Below are 16,149 nucleotides of genomic sequence, written 5' to 3' on the forward strand. Positions count from 1 at the left end.
TGGACGCTCTGTCAGTCCCTGTCGTGATCTGTGGGTTCCTATGGCTGTTCTGTGTGACCCCATGGGCGGTCTGTCCCCGCGGAGTGTCTGTGTGTCCCCACAGACTGTCTGTCAGTCCCCATGGGTGCTCTGTGGGTCCCTATGGACAGTGTGAGCGTCCCCCCGGACGCTCCGCGTGTGTCCCTCCTGCCCCCGCCCCTCCCTCAGCCGCTCCCTCAGCCGCTCACCCCGCCCCGCCCCGCCCTCACGGCCGCGGCCCCGCCCCCACCGCCGCCGCGCCCTGTGATTGGCTGATGCCGCGAGGGGCGTGTCCCGCCGCCCATCGCTCTCTGCGATTGGCCGGCGCCGCGGGGGGCGTGTCCCGCCGCCCGTCCCTGCGCGGCCCGGTGCCGCCTCAGCGCGGGGCAGCGGGGCCATGGCCGAGGCCGTGCGACCCCCGCGCCGCGCCCGCCCCCGCCCCAAGGTAACGCGGCACCGACGGGGGCGAGGGGCGTCACCCGCGGGCGGGGGTGAGGGGACGGCGAGGAGGTGTCCCGCGTATGGGGGTGGCCGCGCCGGGCCGTGTTTACATCCGTGTTTGTGCGGTCTCTAATGGTGGAGGGTGGAGAGTGGGGGAGCGTGTGTGGGTGATGCTGCTGTGGGTTGTTTTTTTTTTGTTTCATAAGAGGATTCCTGCTGCTTCCTGCTATTCTGCACTCCGTAACCATGGATTTGTCGTGTTTGCCAGGCGGGTGACGGGTGTGATAGGCCTTGTGCTGTAGCAGGATGTAAACAAGGTTTTTTTTTATGTTGTCCTACGGCCTCCTGAGGGGTTCCGTGTCCTGTGGGAGAGCTGGGGGAATGTGGAGCAGTGGAACTTGTGTGCATTTACAGTGTTCTAGTGTACTGCGAGGTGACAGTCCTACTGACAGAGTTGGGGGTGCTCAGCTGCACAAGAGAAGGCTCCAGGGAGAGCTCAGAGCCCCTGGCAGGGCCTAAAGGGGCTCCAGGAGAGCTGCAGAGGGACTGGGGACAAGGCATGGAGGGACAGGACACAGGGAATGGCTTCCCAGTGCCAGAGGGCAGGGACAGATGGGATATTGGGAAGGAATTGCTGTCTGTGAGAGTGGGCAGGCCCTGGCACAGGGTGCCCAGAGCAGCTGTGGCTGCCCCTGGATCCCTGGCAGTGTTCCAGGCCAGGTTGGACGGGACTTGGAGCAGCCTGGGATAGTGGAAGGTGTCCCTGCCCACGGCAGGGGGTTGGAATTAGATGGTCTTTAAGTTGCCTTCTGACCCAAATCATTCAGTGCTTCTGTGATACTGCATCTCCTCTCTAGGTTTGGCTTTGAAATGCTGAGAACACGAGGCTGCGTGTAACTCATGACAGTGCTGCTTCTTCTTAAGTTGGTGCTGCAGTTTTTAAGTATCATTCTTCCTAGGTTTTTATCCTGTTTTGATTGTGTTCCTTGCTCGTGATATTAGTACTGACAGCTTTCTGAAAGCTTTATTTTCTTCACACAGAGTGTTTGTGGGAGTGATCTGAACTACCTCACAAAGTGGAAATGTTTCCCTCTTTCTTGTTGTCCCTATGGACAACCATATAGAGCAAGGGCATTGAAGTAATGACTGTCAAAGCTCTTTGAAAACACTGAATTAATTGACCAATATTCTGTAAAACAAGGGTTAAATCTAAGTGTCAGGTGTGGGTGTGCTTCTTGAATAGAAGGCAAGTAAAGATTTGCGGGAAAAGCAATCCCAGGAGAGTTACTGTGTCATTGTTTTGGTTTTGATTCAGCCCCCTGGCGTGTGCAAGGCAGTCAAACCTTCAAACTGCTGCCTAAGAGAATTGGTTCCCTGCAGGAAGGTGGTGAGTCATGGATGACACGGGTGTTTCGTTAAGGACGTGTGTGGTGACTCCAGTCTTTAGCCGTCTCTGCCAGGTGAAATTCACTGTGAAACAATTCACTGGAGGTGTCACATGTGAGAACCGTGAATTCTCCAGTACTACACATGACCCATTTCTGGTATTTCTATTGCTATTACTGTGCTCACCTCTGTTAATACCCGGGCGTGCCTGAGGATACAGTTTGCAGGTCAGTCACATTAAGGACTTTTCCATTCCCATGCCATTGAAAAAGCTGTAATCCTTTGAAGAGCTGGAATTCTTGTGAGCTGAGAGAAAGGCTGGCTCAGCTGTGGAGCTGCCAAGTGGTGGAATGGAGCCCAGGGCTTTCTGACAATAGTAGTCCGTCCCAAAGTTAAACTTGTGCAGCACCAGACTGATTCAAACAGTGAGGTGGCAAAGCCAGTGCACCTGGAAAAGGTGATGAGGAGGCCCTCTGCCTGTTTGTTTCTGTGGGTGGCACTCAGGTTACTTCAGAGATATTTCCTGAAAAGTAGTAAGTGTCCTTAGAATTCGAGGGTCACTGATGATGTGCAAGGAGAGGAGGGTGGTCAGGCATGGGGCAAGGCTAATGAGCAGGTGCCATCTTCCTATCCCTGAGAATGTTCCAGGCCAGGTTGGATGGGGCTTGGAGCAACCTGGTCTGGTGGAAGGTGTTCCTGGTCATGGAAAGGGTTGGAATGAGGTGGTCTTTAAGGTCCCTTCCAACCCAAACCATTCTGGGATTCTTTGATATGTGGGTTAAGCAGATTTTGCTTCCATGCTAGTTCAGAACCTGATTTCTCTCATTCTTTCTCAGATGAAATCCCATTTAATGATTATGACCTTTTTTTTGGCTAGGAAAGTGAGAACTGAAAGGCCCTTCATAAATTTTAAAACCAGCTGTGTCCGGGAGGGGTGCAGGCTGATATGAGAGCTAAAGGGAGTTTATTCTGTATGAGGACTGCAAGAGGAAACGTTGAGATTGTAGAGGGGAGAGGACCAGCATGTGTTTGTAAAGTGTGTGGATCAATACCCTGTAGAAATACGATTTATTGCTGCAGTATCCTGTGGAAGTTACTGACTTTGAGGTAATTGTCAGGAGATGTTAATTACGACAAGTCCCAGCTTAAAAAAATTGCGCTGATGTATTTTTAACCTCTCACCTGGAGCTTTAGTTAGTGAGTCAGAGCTGTTTTGTGATCAGAAGTGTTTACAGGTTTTAATATACCAGAAAACAGTATGAAACAAAGCCAGAGTAATTCCTTTTTTGTAAAGGAGCTGTGACCATATGTTCAGAGTAAAATTAGTCTTGAGATCAAGGTGAGCTAGTGCCTTGATTTGAGCTGTGTTCATTTATGCTTTCTCTTAAGGCAAAGACATCCAGATGTTTAGTAAAAATACATGTGATACTGTGAGCAAGTTTCCAAAACTGTTGCCTTTTCCCCATTATTATTTCCCCATATTAAAAGCTTGTACTCATTTCACCTGTGTTCATTGTTACATTATCTGGGTCATCCAAAACTGGAGCGCTGTGACCTAACTCCTCAGTTTTGCTCCTACTAAACTGCTAGTTCTACACCGTTTACAGATTGGCTAATCACTTTGCCAAGTTTTTGTTTTACAAGTTGGCACATGATTTATGGATTATCAAAATCTTTGTTCGTTTTCTGTGCTATGCTTTTGGGAAGGAGGCTAATCTACACTTTAGATTAGGTTTATGGGAATTATTTGCCCTCAAACTAATTTTAATTTTCAACTGATTTACAATTTTAATGGCACTGTTAAATTTTTCTACATCTCGAGTGTGTATTGCCTGCTGAAAATAGGTATTTCAGTAATTGTTCAAATATCATGATGGTTTTAGAATGTAGCTAGGGGTTACATTCCAGACTCGCTTTGTTCTGAAATTACTTTTTTGAAAATATTTTTCATGGATCTGGATCACAGAGTAACTTTTTTTTTTTTTTTAGCAATACAGTGAAATTGAGTGACTCTTCTTAGGTATCAAGGTCCTGTTATGTTGGTTATTTTCTGTGTTAATGAAACAGTTTGTCCTGTGATATTTATAGATTTTTACTTAGAAATGTTGAAGCCTTGTGCAAGAGCTGACCGAGAAAATACACACTGATAGACAGTCTTCAGAGGGCAGCTAAAGAACAAAGACTTGCTTGGTATATTTGTTTTTATCTTTAATATTACAAAACTTAGTATATTAAAAAGGGCTTTTGGAGTCATAATGCTGACCAGTGCTACTTTTGGTGTTGGTGGGATTTGGGATGCAAGATGGAGAGATTCACTTGGCAGTGACACTGTTAATTTTTTTGTTTTTTAGGAAAAAAAGAAAAAAACTACTGAGGAGCCCCAGATACAAGAGCCTGATGATGTCTTCCTGCCTCCTGTGGCAGAAGGGTCTTCTCAAGCCGGGAGAGTGCAAGTGGAACATCCTGGAGAATTTACAGAAATTCAACTCGGAGATGAAGTAGATAATAGGAAAACTATAAATAATGTGTCTGACATCCCCCAAAGTCATTTATCTTCAGTAAATGAAGGGGGTCTGGCAGTCACTCTGGAGCCTCCCAAACATGCAGAAGAGGTCAAAGCTGGTCCTTCCCAGGAGGAATGTGAGGGGGATGTTGAGAAGAGTGAGAAGAACAAGTTGGACAAACCTCACAGCCCTGTGGAGGCAGCTGCTAGTGGATCAGGAAATTCTGATTTATTGAGTAGTACCTTTCAGTCCAGTGCTGCTGGCCCTCAGACAGTGCTGGGCTTTGTGCGGGACAGAGGAGCTGAAAACCTACAAGATGTTAGAAATCCTCTCTCCTGCTCTTCAGAGAAGCTTCCTCTCAGCACCTCACAGCACTCTGAGAAATCCAAGTCACGTGTTCCGCGGCCGGCATTCAGGTCGGTTTATCCGGACCTGTCCTCGGAACTGTCCTACGAGAGACCCACCATCATGGCAGTAAAACCCCTGCTGCACCACGAGAGGCTGTACCCAGAGCTCCCCTCTGAACCAGAGCTGGTGCCATTCACCAGGGAGCAGCTGAAAATCTTTGAGCCCTGTTCGTGGCTGGAGAACGTTGACTCCTACGCTGAGGAATTTGAGAGTGTGGCTCACCAGGACAGGCATGAGTTCTACGAGCTGCTTCTGAACTACATGCGCTGCAGGAAGCAGCTGCTGCTGGCTGAGGCAGAGCTGCAGGCCATGACAACAGACTGCCAAAATGTGAAGGGGAGATTATGGACTTTCAAGGAACAACAGAAAACTGTGCAGGTGCTGTTGCTGAACCTACTTTTGAACCCAAACTAATAGGAATTTGATTTACTTGCTGCCAGGTTTATTGTACTTAAGCTGTTTTGTTGTAAAAGAATCACTGAATGTTACAGGTTGGAGGGGACTTAAAAAATCATGTGATCCCAACCCTGTGTGCTATGGACAGGGACACCTCCCACTAGACCAGGTTGTTCAAGGCCTTATCCAACCTGGCTTTGAGCACTGCCAGGATTGGGGCAACCTTCCTGGGCAACCTGTGCCAATGTCTCATCACACTCACTGTAAAGGTTTTTTTTTCCTAGTATCTAACCTAAATTTCCTGTTCTTTCAGTTTAATCATTTTAGTCCTTGTCCTGTCACTACAGTTCCTGACGAAGAGTCCCTGTCCAGCTTCCCTGTAGGCCCCCTCCAGATACTGGAAGGTGCTGTGAGGTTTCCATGCTCCTTCTTTTCTCCAGGCTGAGCAGTCCCAACTTTCTCAGCCTGTCTTCATAGGAAAGGTGCTCCAGTCCTCTTACCAACTTCTTTGCTTCCTCTGGACTTGCTCTAACAGTTCCATGTCCAGAGATTATTGCCCATGCTTTCTGTCTGTCCACTAACCCCCAGTACTTCAGAATATCATCCTCTTGAGACTTAAGTTTGTTGTTTGATTTTTAACCTCTGACGTGTGCAGGGCACAGGGATCTCTGTATTGGTGGTCTCTTTTGGGGTCAGAAGGAATGAGCTGTGTACACCCAGTTCTGCCTGTGGTGTCAGGTGAAGTTTGTACCACAGCACTCCAGGCAGGCGTGGGGGACACGTGGTGGAGTGACTGTAGCAGTGATGTCCCATCTGGCCTGCTGCCAACTGTAGGGACAGTTTCCATTGATGTCATTCCTGCTGTCAGAGTGGCAGCTGCAGGGGAGCTCGAGTCATGCTCAGGAGCAGCCCCGTAGCTCAGAGGGAGTGTAGGCCCGTCCACTTGCAGTAACTTGTTCCATAAGTGTAGTTGTGGTTTTTCTTACTTCCAGAGTGGTCATGGTACTCTGTAACATTTTTGTCTGCAAAACAGAGGGGTTTATGGAGCTCTTTGGGGCAAACATCAGAGAAGTTTCCCCCAGACTCCTCCTGTGACACTTCCCTTCGGAGTTCAGCATTACAGTGGGAGTGAATGAAATTGTTCTGATGCTGTTTATAGCCCACACATCATCAAAATTGTGTGAAGATGCTGAACACCTATGCATAGGGTAGATTTTACTATTTCTGCGAGTGCAGTTCATCAGAGTTAGGGAATTGAACTGATCTCAATTCTTCCCTTTTTCTTGGGGAATAACACTTAGCCTCACTGGATTCTCAGATTTGCAGGGATCATTTTTTGTACTGAAAGCAATTTTGGCTTTACTCTTGCATCCTCTAAGGTCATCACAGAGTTGTCTAAGATTTCTACTTGCTTTATTTCATCCCAGTTCAACATATATTTATGTCCAGAATAATTGTTGTCTTTATACCAATTTAAAATTCTTATTCCTCTAATTTAGGAAACACAGGGATGCTTTCAAGCTAAGCTTTCAAAGTGCTGGTTCTGAGGAGTGTTTCTTGGTTGCATAAAAGATTAACAGGAATGTTATTTATGAAAAGAATAGCAAGAATGTTACTTATTGTAGTTTTCTTTTGCTGAAGAATTAGAGACAGGGCAGAGGAAAACTGACTTCAGCTTTTAATTTCAGTTTGGGAAAAGGTTAGAGTGTAGTTAATTTCTGAACATTTTAAACATGCAGTGGGGAATTGCTGCAAATTATCAGTTGTGGGAGTTATGAAAATACTTGTTTTGTTCCAGTACATGTTTTAGCTTTAAAACAGCAGATCCAAATGTTTATGAAAATCTATAAACTAAGAAGCAGGTGTACTCACTGGGAGTGAGACTCCTGGTTTTGTTCCCATCTCTCAGTGCTGCAGGCATGTAACTTCTGGCTGTTTCTAAACCTGAGTTACTGAGGGTTTATAAAATATTTTTTCTTCAGAAGCCAAGGATATGAATCTTGAGTAATCAGTAGCACAGAGGATATTGCCAAATGTTTGTATTTTCCATTTATGAAATGTCCCCTCTTATGAAGGCTTTGAAATCCGTTTAGGAGAGGGTTATATCATGATTGATTTCTGTTACGGTGACCCGGCAAAATGTCAGAACTGCTGACATAAAATATTTGCTCTCTTTTCAGGGTGTGTGTGCAGATCAGTGCAAAGTGACGGGTCACCACCGCTACCAGACAGTGGAGCTGAACGACAGCGTGCTGGGGGAGCTGAAGAAGCTGTTTGAGGCCAAAGCAGAGCACGTGCACCAGACCCTGGCACTGCACTCCTACACTTCGGTGCTGTCCCGCTTGCAAGTGGAGTCCTATGTTTACAGGTTGCTCAGCAGCTCGTCCCTGCTGAGGTCTGTGGCCCTGCAGCAGCAAGAACAAGGTGTGTTTGCTGGTCTGGACTGCTCCCAGTCCTGGTCAGGGTGCCCAATACCTTGTGCAGCTGCAGTTTTGGAGTCTTGTGGTGGAATTTGTGTACTGGAGTCTTTATCTTCTGATACAAAAAACTGTTGATCTTATGTAGGGATCAGTGAAACTTTTTTCTGACAGGAAAGTCTCCAATTCCCTTAACTTTATCACCTGGGCAGTAAAAGCTGAATGCAGGAGTGACTTCTGCTGTCTGAGATGTAGACTGACACTGATTACTGTACAGAAACACTGTGTGGATGGGACACCCAAACTCGCAATCTTTTGTTGTCCAAGGCGATATCTAATATAGTTCTTTTTCCTAATTCTAAAATGAGCTGGATATTTGTCCTGCTTTACTTCCTCTTGGAGGGCCATTTGAAATCTTAAGCTATTAATACTTAGAATTAATCTTTTTGGTGTTCATCCTAAGTGTTTGGTTTGAGTTTGTGCCAATATAATCTTTTAGCTAAAGTATTTCTCCTTCTCCTGCCCCAGATATTTTTCTTTCCTTGTGCTCTTCCCTTTGCACTCCACCTCCCAGATAGTTTATGTGCATAGTAAATGGTGGTTCTTATAAAGCTGATGTTGAGGGAAGGCCTCTTGTGAGAGTAATCATAATATATTCTTCTTGTAATTAGTGTCCAGAGCTTAATTATAAGATTAAATAAAGTACTCTTAAGTATTCTTCTCTTACAGATTTAGTAAGCAAATGTGTTGAAATATATTGGTATCTACAGATACAGGGAGCTATTTTTTATGCAATCCCAAACCCACTGTTAATGTTGCTACTTCTTGTCAAAGCTTCTTTAATTCTGTTTTTAATTTACAGTTTCAAAGCAGTCAGAAAATCTCTCTTCAGACTTGAGCCACTTGAAGGAATGTATCAGTGTCCTTTTCAGCTTCACTCGCAGGGTTATTGAAGATCCTCAGTTTCACAGTGACCTTCTCATGTGGCTGCAGAGGCTGGTGAGGGAATACACATGGATATGTCTGATCCAGCACACGGGATGAATTGGGGAATAATTTCTGGAAGTGTTACTCTTACTGTCCCATGGACAGTGATTTTTTTGGTGGGGTTTGTTCTATTTGAGGAACAGAATCTCTTAGCAGACATATAGAATTGATTCCTGTGTCTGATAAAGTCAAGCAGCATTAGTGAGGACTGGCACCTGAGCAGCCAACACTGCTCAAAGTGAACTTAATAATACTGAGTATGCTTTCACTTATTTTGAAAGTAGAACTGTTCAGACTTGTCATGTTTGAGAAACTTTTGTTCTTGCCAATTTCTAAATGAATTAGATTTTAATGCAGGTGTAGAAAAAATAATTACACCGAAGAAAACGGTTTGTGGCTCATAAGGCAAGCAAGCAGATTTTAAATAATTGTTCTCCTGTAACATGCTCTGAAAATTGAGGTTTGTTAGAAAGTGTGAGAAAAGAAAGGAGCGGTATTACTCTAGTTAGCAAAACTGTGGGAAAATGAACTTTGAAATTATTTACTTGATTTCTATATGCATCCCTTTAGGTGTCTGTGCTGCAGAGAATTGGCTGTCCAGGTGACCATCTCTTCCTCTTCAACCACATCCTTCGGTGTCCAGCTGGCATCAGCGACTGGGCTTGTCCATTCATTCAGGTGTGAATGTTTAATTCTTTATCGTCAACAGGTTGGAGTGGGAGAGGTGTGGGTAGGAGAGGAGAGTGTCTTGTGCCTGCTCAATCTCTCATGACCCACACTGCCTTTCCAGGTGTGTGGAATCATGGTGGCAGTGAGGGGTTTGTCAGGGAATGCCTTTATCCACGTTAGGCCAGCCATGTGCAGGTAACAGCAGAGCACACTGCACTCTTAATGGAGAGATTCCATGAAGGGGAGTCAAGGCCTCATGCACCAGGTTTTGGGAGTGTTCTGCAAAAAGTGGAAAGTGTATTTAGACTTGAAGCAGCAGCTGTATATGAGAAGTGAGATTGGAATCAGCTCTGTGATGTGTGAGGGATCAGGAGGAGCAAATTTTTTTATATCCTGTACATTGAAATGGCACTGGTTTTTGTGGGAGGTTCAGGGGCAAAGGAAAGGGTTCACTTTGTCTAGGTCAGAGGGAGTGCAGATATCCAAAGGCACCAGGATGTTCTTTCAAAGAACATATTTGCTCCTCTAAGAGGAGAAAATGTTGGAAATATAGCTAGTGGAAAAGGGCTTCAATACATTAAGAGGAAAGGCAAAGCAATGCAATAAAAGTATGGAATAGAATAATTTAGGGTGGGAAAGATCCTTAATGTCACTGAGTCCAATCAAACTAATGGGGTAGTATTTCAACTTCACCTGTGCTCAGTGTCTGAATTAGCCCTGGTGCCCAGACCTACATGTGAAACAAAGAGAGAGGTTGTCTTTTTTTTTTTTTGGTAGAGCTTTTGATGTGTTGGTTTTTTTTCCCCCCCTCCTTTAATTCTTATAAGTAGTTCTTTTGGACAAGTCACAGTATTTTGCCATGGCAATACTTTCACCAGGGTGTGGGTGCTGTCTTTTTAACAAAAAGCTAGTGAGTTGTGGATTTCTCTGCTAAGATTAATTTGTCCTTTGCTTATTTTGATTTACTTAGATTTTTGCATTTAATTTCAGATCAAAGTCTTGGATAACCCATCAGGTGTCTTTCATTTCATGCAGTCTCTTGCCTTGCTTATGTCTCCTGTCAAGTAAGTATGAACATTATTTTTAAATATGTTCTGATTATTTAAGAGTAGAAAACGCAACACACAATCTCCTTGTAAAATTCTGAAAGTTCATTGCAGGTAAAGTCATAAAAGTGGGCACAAATAGATTCACAGTTTAATTCAAACTCGTTTTACTCATTCATCTTAAAATTCAGCTTGGCAGTACCTCCTTGTGCTGTACACAGTATGATGCAGCTTTCTTTCAGCTGTGAAATAGCTTGTGAAGGCTGACAGACCCACAGGTTTTGTTACCTTTGGGTTCTGAAGTATCTCTTGCTTTGCACCACGGCCTGTTTTTTATATTGTCTCTGCAATAGAATCTCCTGAGTAAAGGTGTTAAGCTGGTGTACACACTGGTTGGACCTCTTGATCTATTTTCCATCCTTTTTATTTTTTTTTTAATTTTTAAAATGTAGAATGAATGTGGTGTATGGAGAAGCTAGTTAATGACATTAGTCATTAGTGAAATCTATTATGTTCTCCAGATAAAATACACAGCTTGCCTCTCCCCCTGCCCAAATTTTGAGGTCAAGGAATCAAACTGCTGATATTTAGGGTTGTCACTATGATCTTGATAGTCTGTCTCTTAGTTAAGTGAGAGTCTTGTTTATTGAAAGCTGTTACTTTAAAGGGTTTTATTTTCACATTTCCTTTCTGTCTGGGGAAACCAGTGTATCCTGAGGGAATGTGTGTTGCCAGTGCCTTTTGATACTTGTGTTTGGAGCAAGGGCTAACTTAATGTGTCTGGGCTGATGTTCTAAATGTTGATACCAGAACTCAGAGCCTTCGCAGGGTCTGCTCTTACTGCTGAAAGAGCTGAGGCTTATGTGTTATCTTATCTTGTTCCGGTCCTGAATGTCAGCAACCAGGTTATCCTAGAGTCATTTAAAATTGTTTAGGTTGGGAAAGATCTTTAAGATCGTTGAGTCCACCCTTAATGCAGAACCACTGCGTTCACTGCTGAGCCATGTCCTCTCATGCCACATCCATGAGCCTTCTGAACACTTCCAGAGATGCTGACTCCACCACTGCCGTGGACAATCCGTTGCAGTGCCTGACTGTATTTCCAGGAAAAAAATTTCCCTCATATCCAATCTAAATCTCCTCTAATGCAACTTGAGGCTGTTTTTGGTCCTATCACTTGTAATGTGGGAGCAGAGCCCAATTGCTCCAATTGCTCCCCCTCCTGTCAGGGACTTGTGCAGAGCCACAAGGTCCCCCCGAGCCTCCTTTGCTCCAGCCTGAGCCCCTTTCCCAGCTCCCTCAGTCGCTCCTGGGGCTCCAGCCCCTTCCCAGCTCCGTTCCCTGCCCTGGACACGCTCCAGCCCCTCAATGTCTCTCTTGTCCTGAGGGGCCCAGAGCTGTCCCCAGCACTGGAGGTGCCTCAGCAGTGCCGGCACAGGGGATGGGCCCTGCCCTGGGGCTGTGGCCACACCCTGGCTGGGACAGCCCAGGGGCCATTGACCTCCTGCCCACCTGGACACCCCTGGGCTCATGTCCAGCTGCTGGCACCAGCACCCCCAGGGCCTTTTCCACCAGGCAGCTTTCTGCTTTACTTGCTAATTTCTTCCTCTTGCATTTGGGTTTTTTAATATCTTCCCTTAACTGAAATACTAATTAATTCAAAAATTTTAATTTTCTAATCTTTTGCATTTGATTTTTACTATAAACCAGAAATCGCGTAGACTTCATGTGCCATATGAAACCAAGTGAAAGGAAAAGTTCCTCTTCATCTGGGAAGGAATCTGGGAACTGGACCCTGGTAGATGAAGGAGGAGAAGAGGTACAGCAGATCACTTCTTTCGTTTCTCTTTTTTTTGTCCTTTATGCTTTTGCGCAATCTCATTGATCTTTGTCAAATGGATGAAGAAACTCTGACTTGTTAAGATAAAAAGCGTGATTTGAAATTTACTTCTATTTTACTCTCCTTTTATCTCTGTGGTACGACTGTAGAGAGTGGAGCTTCCAGTAGTGAGTATTAGCAGAGAGAATTCAAATATTTCAGTTACTCCTTACAAAACCATAATTAGTACAATAGTGAAGCGCTTCACTATTGGTTTTATTGTAAAGCTACTGACAACACCTTGTGTTTGTCTATAGGATGAGGATCCTGAAACAAGCTGGATTCTACTCTTGGAAGATGACTTGATTGCTCTGTTGTCACAGTTCCCATTTCATGAACTCTTTCAGCAGGTCCTTGGGTTTAAGTCTGGAGGTAAATTGGTTGCTAAAGAGTTATTCTTCCTTATGCTTATGCTAATTATATTAATGACTACCACTGCCAAGAGTGCTACTGCATCATGAAACTCTCTGAGAGAAGTAATAATGAACCTGTGCAACAGGTCACGGGCTAAAGAGATGAGATGGAAGTATATGCCATGTGTATGGGAAAAATAAAAACCTTATAGCAATATGCATGCAAAACATTGGAGTCTTTTTCCTTAGTTTGGATTTGGTTGTCAGTTAATTCCCAGAAGTGCTTTCAGAACTATTTTTCCCCCTTGCCTCTTAGTTGTAATGTTACTGTGATTTTTCTCTCAATTTTTTTCAAAATCTCTGGGGAAGTACATGAAGACAATTGCTTGCCAGAGGTCTTATTACCTCCATAGTTTATTTGTATTTGCATACTTAACAGGTATTTATTGTTCATGTCATAAACAAAGCATACATTTCAGTTCACTATATGGTGAATTGTTGCTTTGAGTGCTTGTCAAATTATTTAAAAATCCATAATTCACACTTTTCTTTTTTTTACTGTTATTTTTGTGTCTCCATCTTAGGTGCTTATTTTCCTGAAAAAACATCTCCCCAGGAGATGATGAAGATTTTTGCCTTTGCAAACTCCTTAGTGGAACTTCTGTCAGTGGGGTTAGAAACATTTAACAGAGCACGGTACCGACAGTTTGTGAAGAGAATTGGCCAACTCATCAAGTAAGAGAATTTTTCTCTCTAGTGTGATTTAATCTGTTTTATACATGTATTTGCTATTGAGAGTTGCTAAAAAGCTCCAGAACCAACCATCAAACAACCAAAACAAACCCAAACCCCACCCAAGCAATTGTCCGGTAGGTTTTGCTGTGACAGTTGGTCAGCTCAGAGTTAGCCAGTCTGGGAATCTGAAACGGGGAATTGCAAACTCTGAATCCTGTGGGTACAAAGGAGCCAGGTGAGCTGTGGAACACCAGTGTGACTTCCATCAGTGATGTGATTAGGTTTGTCTTGGGTAGTCACTGAAACCCAACAAACAGAAATTCTCTGAATTTCCTCTGTCTATAACCAGTGTTACTGCTTTATTTCCATTGTTGCCCAGAATTGCTTTGGAGTTTTTAATTTGCTTCCTGCAAATTATCCTGGTTTTGCAGTAAGTAAATGTAATTGAAATCTAAAAGTTGCTCTTTATTTTTAAATCTCTAGCGTTCCCTCTGTATGGCTTCTATGAGTGTGTTCTTAAGGGGGAATACAGTCAAATCAGAAACAAAATCTTTTTTTTTGTGTTATGTAGGGAGTAACTTTCTCAGTGTAATTTTTCCTGTATGAGCTTTCTGCTTGTATTGCCGTTTCATCCTGTACAGTTACCTCAAGGCTCCAAAGGTCACACACAAACTAATTTGCTGTAACAGAATGTTAAGCCTTGTTTTCTTGCAAAACCAGGGAAGGAGAACACAGGAATCTGACTGATGCAATCTATATAGAAACCTCTGGCACCCAGAGGGCAGAATGTTGGGCATGTCTCTAGACAGGCTAGACCCTGATCTGGTTGTCCTTGTCTGTGTTTTCATGGGGTGGTGACATAATGATCCTTTGGCTTGTTTGTTCTGCTCTGTAGGATGACACTGTGTCATGTCAGTGACCACTGGGCCCAGTATGTTAGTGGCAATAAACAATACGGATCACTAGAACACCCCTACTCCGTGGAAAAATTGCAACTGGAGTTTGATGAGCTGTTTTTTAGAGCTGTTCTACATGTTCTGAAGGCAAAAAGGTGGGTTGTCCCTTTACTGGCTTCATCTTGGAGGAGTTGAATACTTGAAATTGGGCTTTGGAGTAGCTTTAAATACTTAAAGGTTTAAACAAGACTGAAATAAATAGGATTTTTCAGTGCATTGGTAGCATCAAGGTGAGGAGGAATTATGCCATGGATTGTAGCATCTGACAGAAGCTCTGAGGTCTTGGTCAGTTCAGAATGAGGTTGGCTCAGAATCTGAGGTGCTGATACACATCCTCACATTCCTCATTCTGTTGCATAGCAGAGGTGTAGGCAAAAGATGTCTCCTTTTCAAATGTTGGGATTTATCAAGGGGGAACTGTTCCTATCTGCCTCTTCAAATCCAACAGGTTGGGAGTCTGGCTGTTCATGTCCGAGATGCCTTACGGAACCTTGTCCAGCAACATGCTTTGGAGGCTCTTCTTTGTCATGCACTGTGCCGACAACGAGCACCTGGAGCAGCTCTGCTCTACTCTGCAGCCTGCTGACTACAGGCAAAGACTCAAAGGTAAAATTCCCCCCCCCCCCGGAACCAATTCTAATCCATTCAGCTGCTGCTGCATCAGCTGTGGGTTTAACTCTTTGCAGGTTGCATTGTTAAATACACCCTTGAGACACGACTGGTCCAGTGGCCTTAGAAATGTCTTGGGCAGTTCATGGTTTTCCTGTACCTGTTTGTCCAAGTCGTCATTTTAACAGCAATTGATAGATTTACTGTCCTGGTTTTCTCTCTGGCTGCCTCAGAGCTGCAAGAGTGACATGTAGGAGGTACCTCTTGTGTATTCTCATATCACCTCCCATCTTGACCTTCAATAGTATTTGGAGAGTGAGGTTTAAATCCTAAAGTGCAGAGTTCTGTATCACTTAGGATTGGTGTGGCAGTTTTTTGGTTGGGTTTGTTTGGTTTTTGGTTTTTTTTTGTGACTGGTTGACTGTTGAATTGTTGATAGTTCTATAAATAACGTATTTTTAGAGTCCTCTTTTTTTCCACTAAACTTGCTAGTTTTGGTTTCAGTAACTCACATTATCATCCACAACGATGTTTCCCTTATCTCAAGCCTTCTTCTGATACGTTTCTTGTCCTAAGTGGCACCTTTTATTTTTATTTCCTCTGGACTTGTGTCCCATGTTGATCTTCACAGTGACTGTGGTGTCTTCAGCTGTAGCAGAGCTATTTAGAGGCCAGCTGGAAAGCTAGTTTCCCTTTGCTGCTGCATTCATGGATAATATTTCAGAACTCGATTGACAGGGGGCCAGGTAAACAAGCAGTAGCTCCCTACTTCATGGCTTCTTTGCGGTCTTCAGTGAGAGAAAATCTCAGTTTGATTTCTCAGCTGTCTGGTATCTGAGGTAGCTGTTACTCCATCTGCCAAGTCTTTTGATGGAGAAGTAGGAGAAAATGGTGATCCTGAGACGTTACTGAATGTCTTGACTCTGTGCAAGCTCAGCTAATATTTAAGGCAATTTGCACAGAGTGAGAGAGAGATACCAAGATTATAGTTGTTTACACTTGATGAAGTGCTGCTCTGATAAGCACTTGCCAGCCAAAACAGTAACTGTTACACTGTTTCTGTACTGTATCTATCACATGTTGCAGTAACAAACCCAGATTTTTAATTTTTTTTAATATATAATTTTTTTTTCAGGCGTTGTTTTGCTTCTAGCTAACTTTTATGTTTCAAAATCCCTGGTATGCTGATGCAGAATTTCTTTATCCTCTTCGTTCTCCTCAGTGGGTTATGTCAGCATAATACTGTTTTTCACCAGTGTCTAGACAGAGAATATCAGCAGTTCTTTCAGTGAAATCCATCTAATCTTCTGGAATATCTTCTTTTAACCGACACTTAATGAATTAA

General features: G+C 43.9%; 1 protein-coding gene across 5 annotated transcripts in view; it reads left to right on the forward strand.

The window, feature by feature from the left end:
* The first annotated feature begins 380 nt into the window (after nt 1–380).
* The window catches only part of EPG5 (ectopic P-granules 5 autophagy tethering factor), a 54,950-nt gene continuing 39,181 nt past the window's right edge, over nt 381–16,149 (forward strand). For 4 of the 5 annotated variants that reach the window (XM_069001010.1, XM_069001012.1, XM_069001011.1 and 1 more), the window contains exons 1-11: nt 381–463; nt 4,197–5,135; nt 7,334–7,577; nt 8,433–8,569; nt 9,128–9,235; nt 10,217–10,290; nt 11,983–12,091; nt 12,409–12,523; nt 13,089–13,239; nt 14,135–14,290; nt 14,644–14,801. In XM_069001010.1, the coding sequence (XP_068857111.1) occupies nt 416–463; nt 4,197–5,135; nt 7,334–7,577; nt 8,433–8,569; nt 9,128–9,235; nt 10,217–10,290; nt 11,983–12,091; nt 12,409–12,523; nt 13,089–13,239; nt 14,135–14,290; nt 14,644–14,801 (2,239 nt within the window). In that variant the 5' untranslated portion in view covers nt 381–415. Of the gene's footprint in view, nt 464–4,196; nt 5,136–7,333; nt 7,578–8,432; nt 8,570–9,127; nt 9,238–10,216; nt 10,291–11,982; nt 12,092–12,408; nt 12,524–13,088; nt 13,240–14,134; nt 14,291–14,643; nt 14,802–16,149 lie in introns of those variants that run through there. The other variant, XM_069001014.1, reaches the window with a different exon arrangement.

The sequence above is a fragment of the Aphelocoma coerulescens genome, assembly GCF_041296385.1.
Source record: "Aphelocoma coerulescens isolate FSJ_1873_10779 chromosome Z unlocalized genomic scaffold, UR_Acoe_1.0 ChrZ, whole genome shotgun sequence".
NCBI classification, from domain to species: Eukaryota; Metazoa; Chordata; class Aves; order Passeriformes; family Corvidae; genus Aphelocoma; species Aphelocoma coerulescens.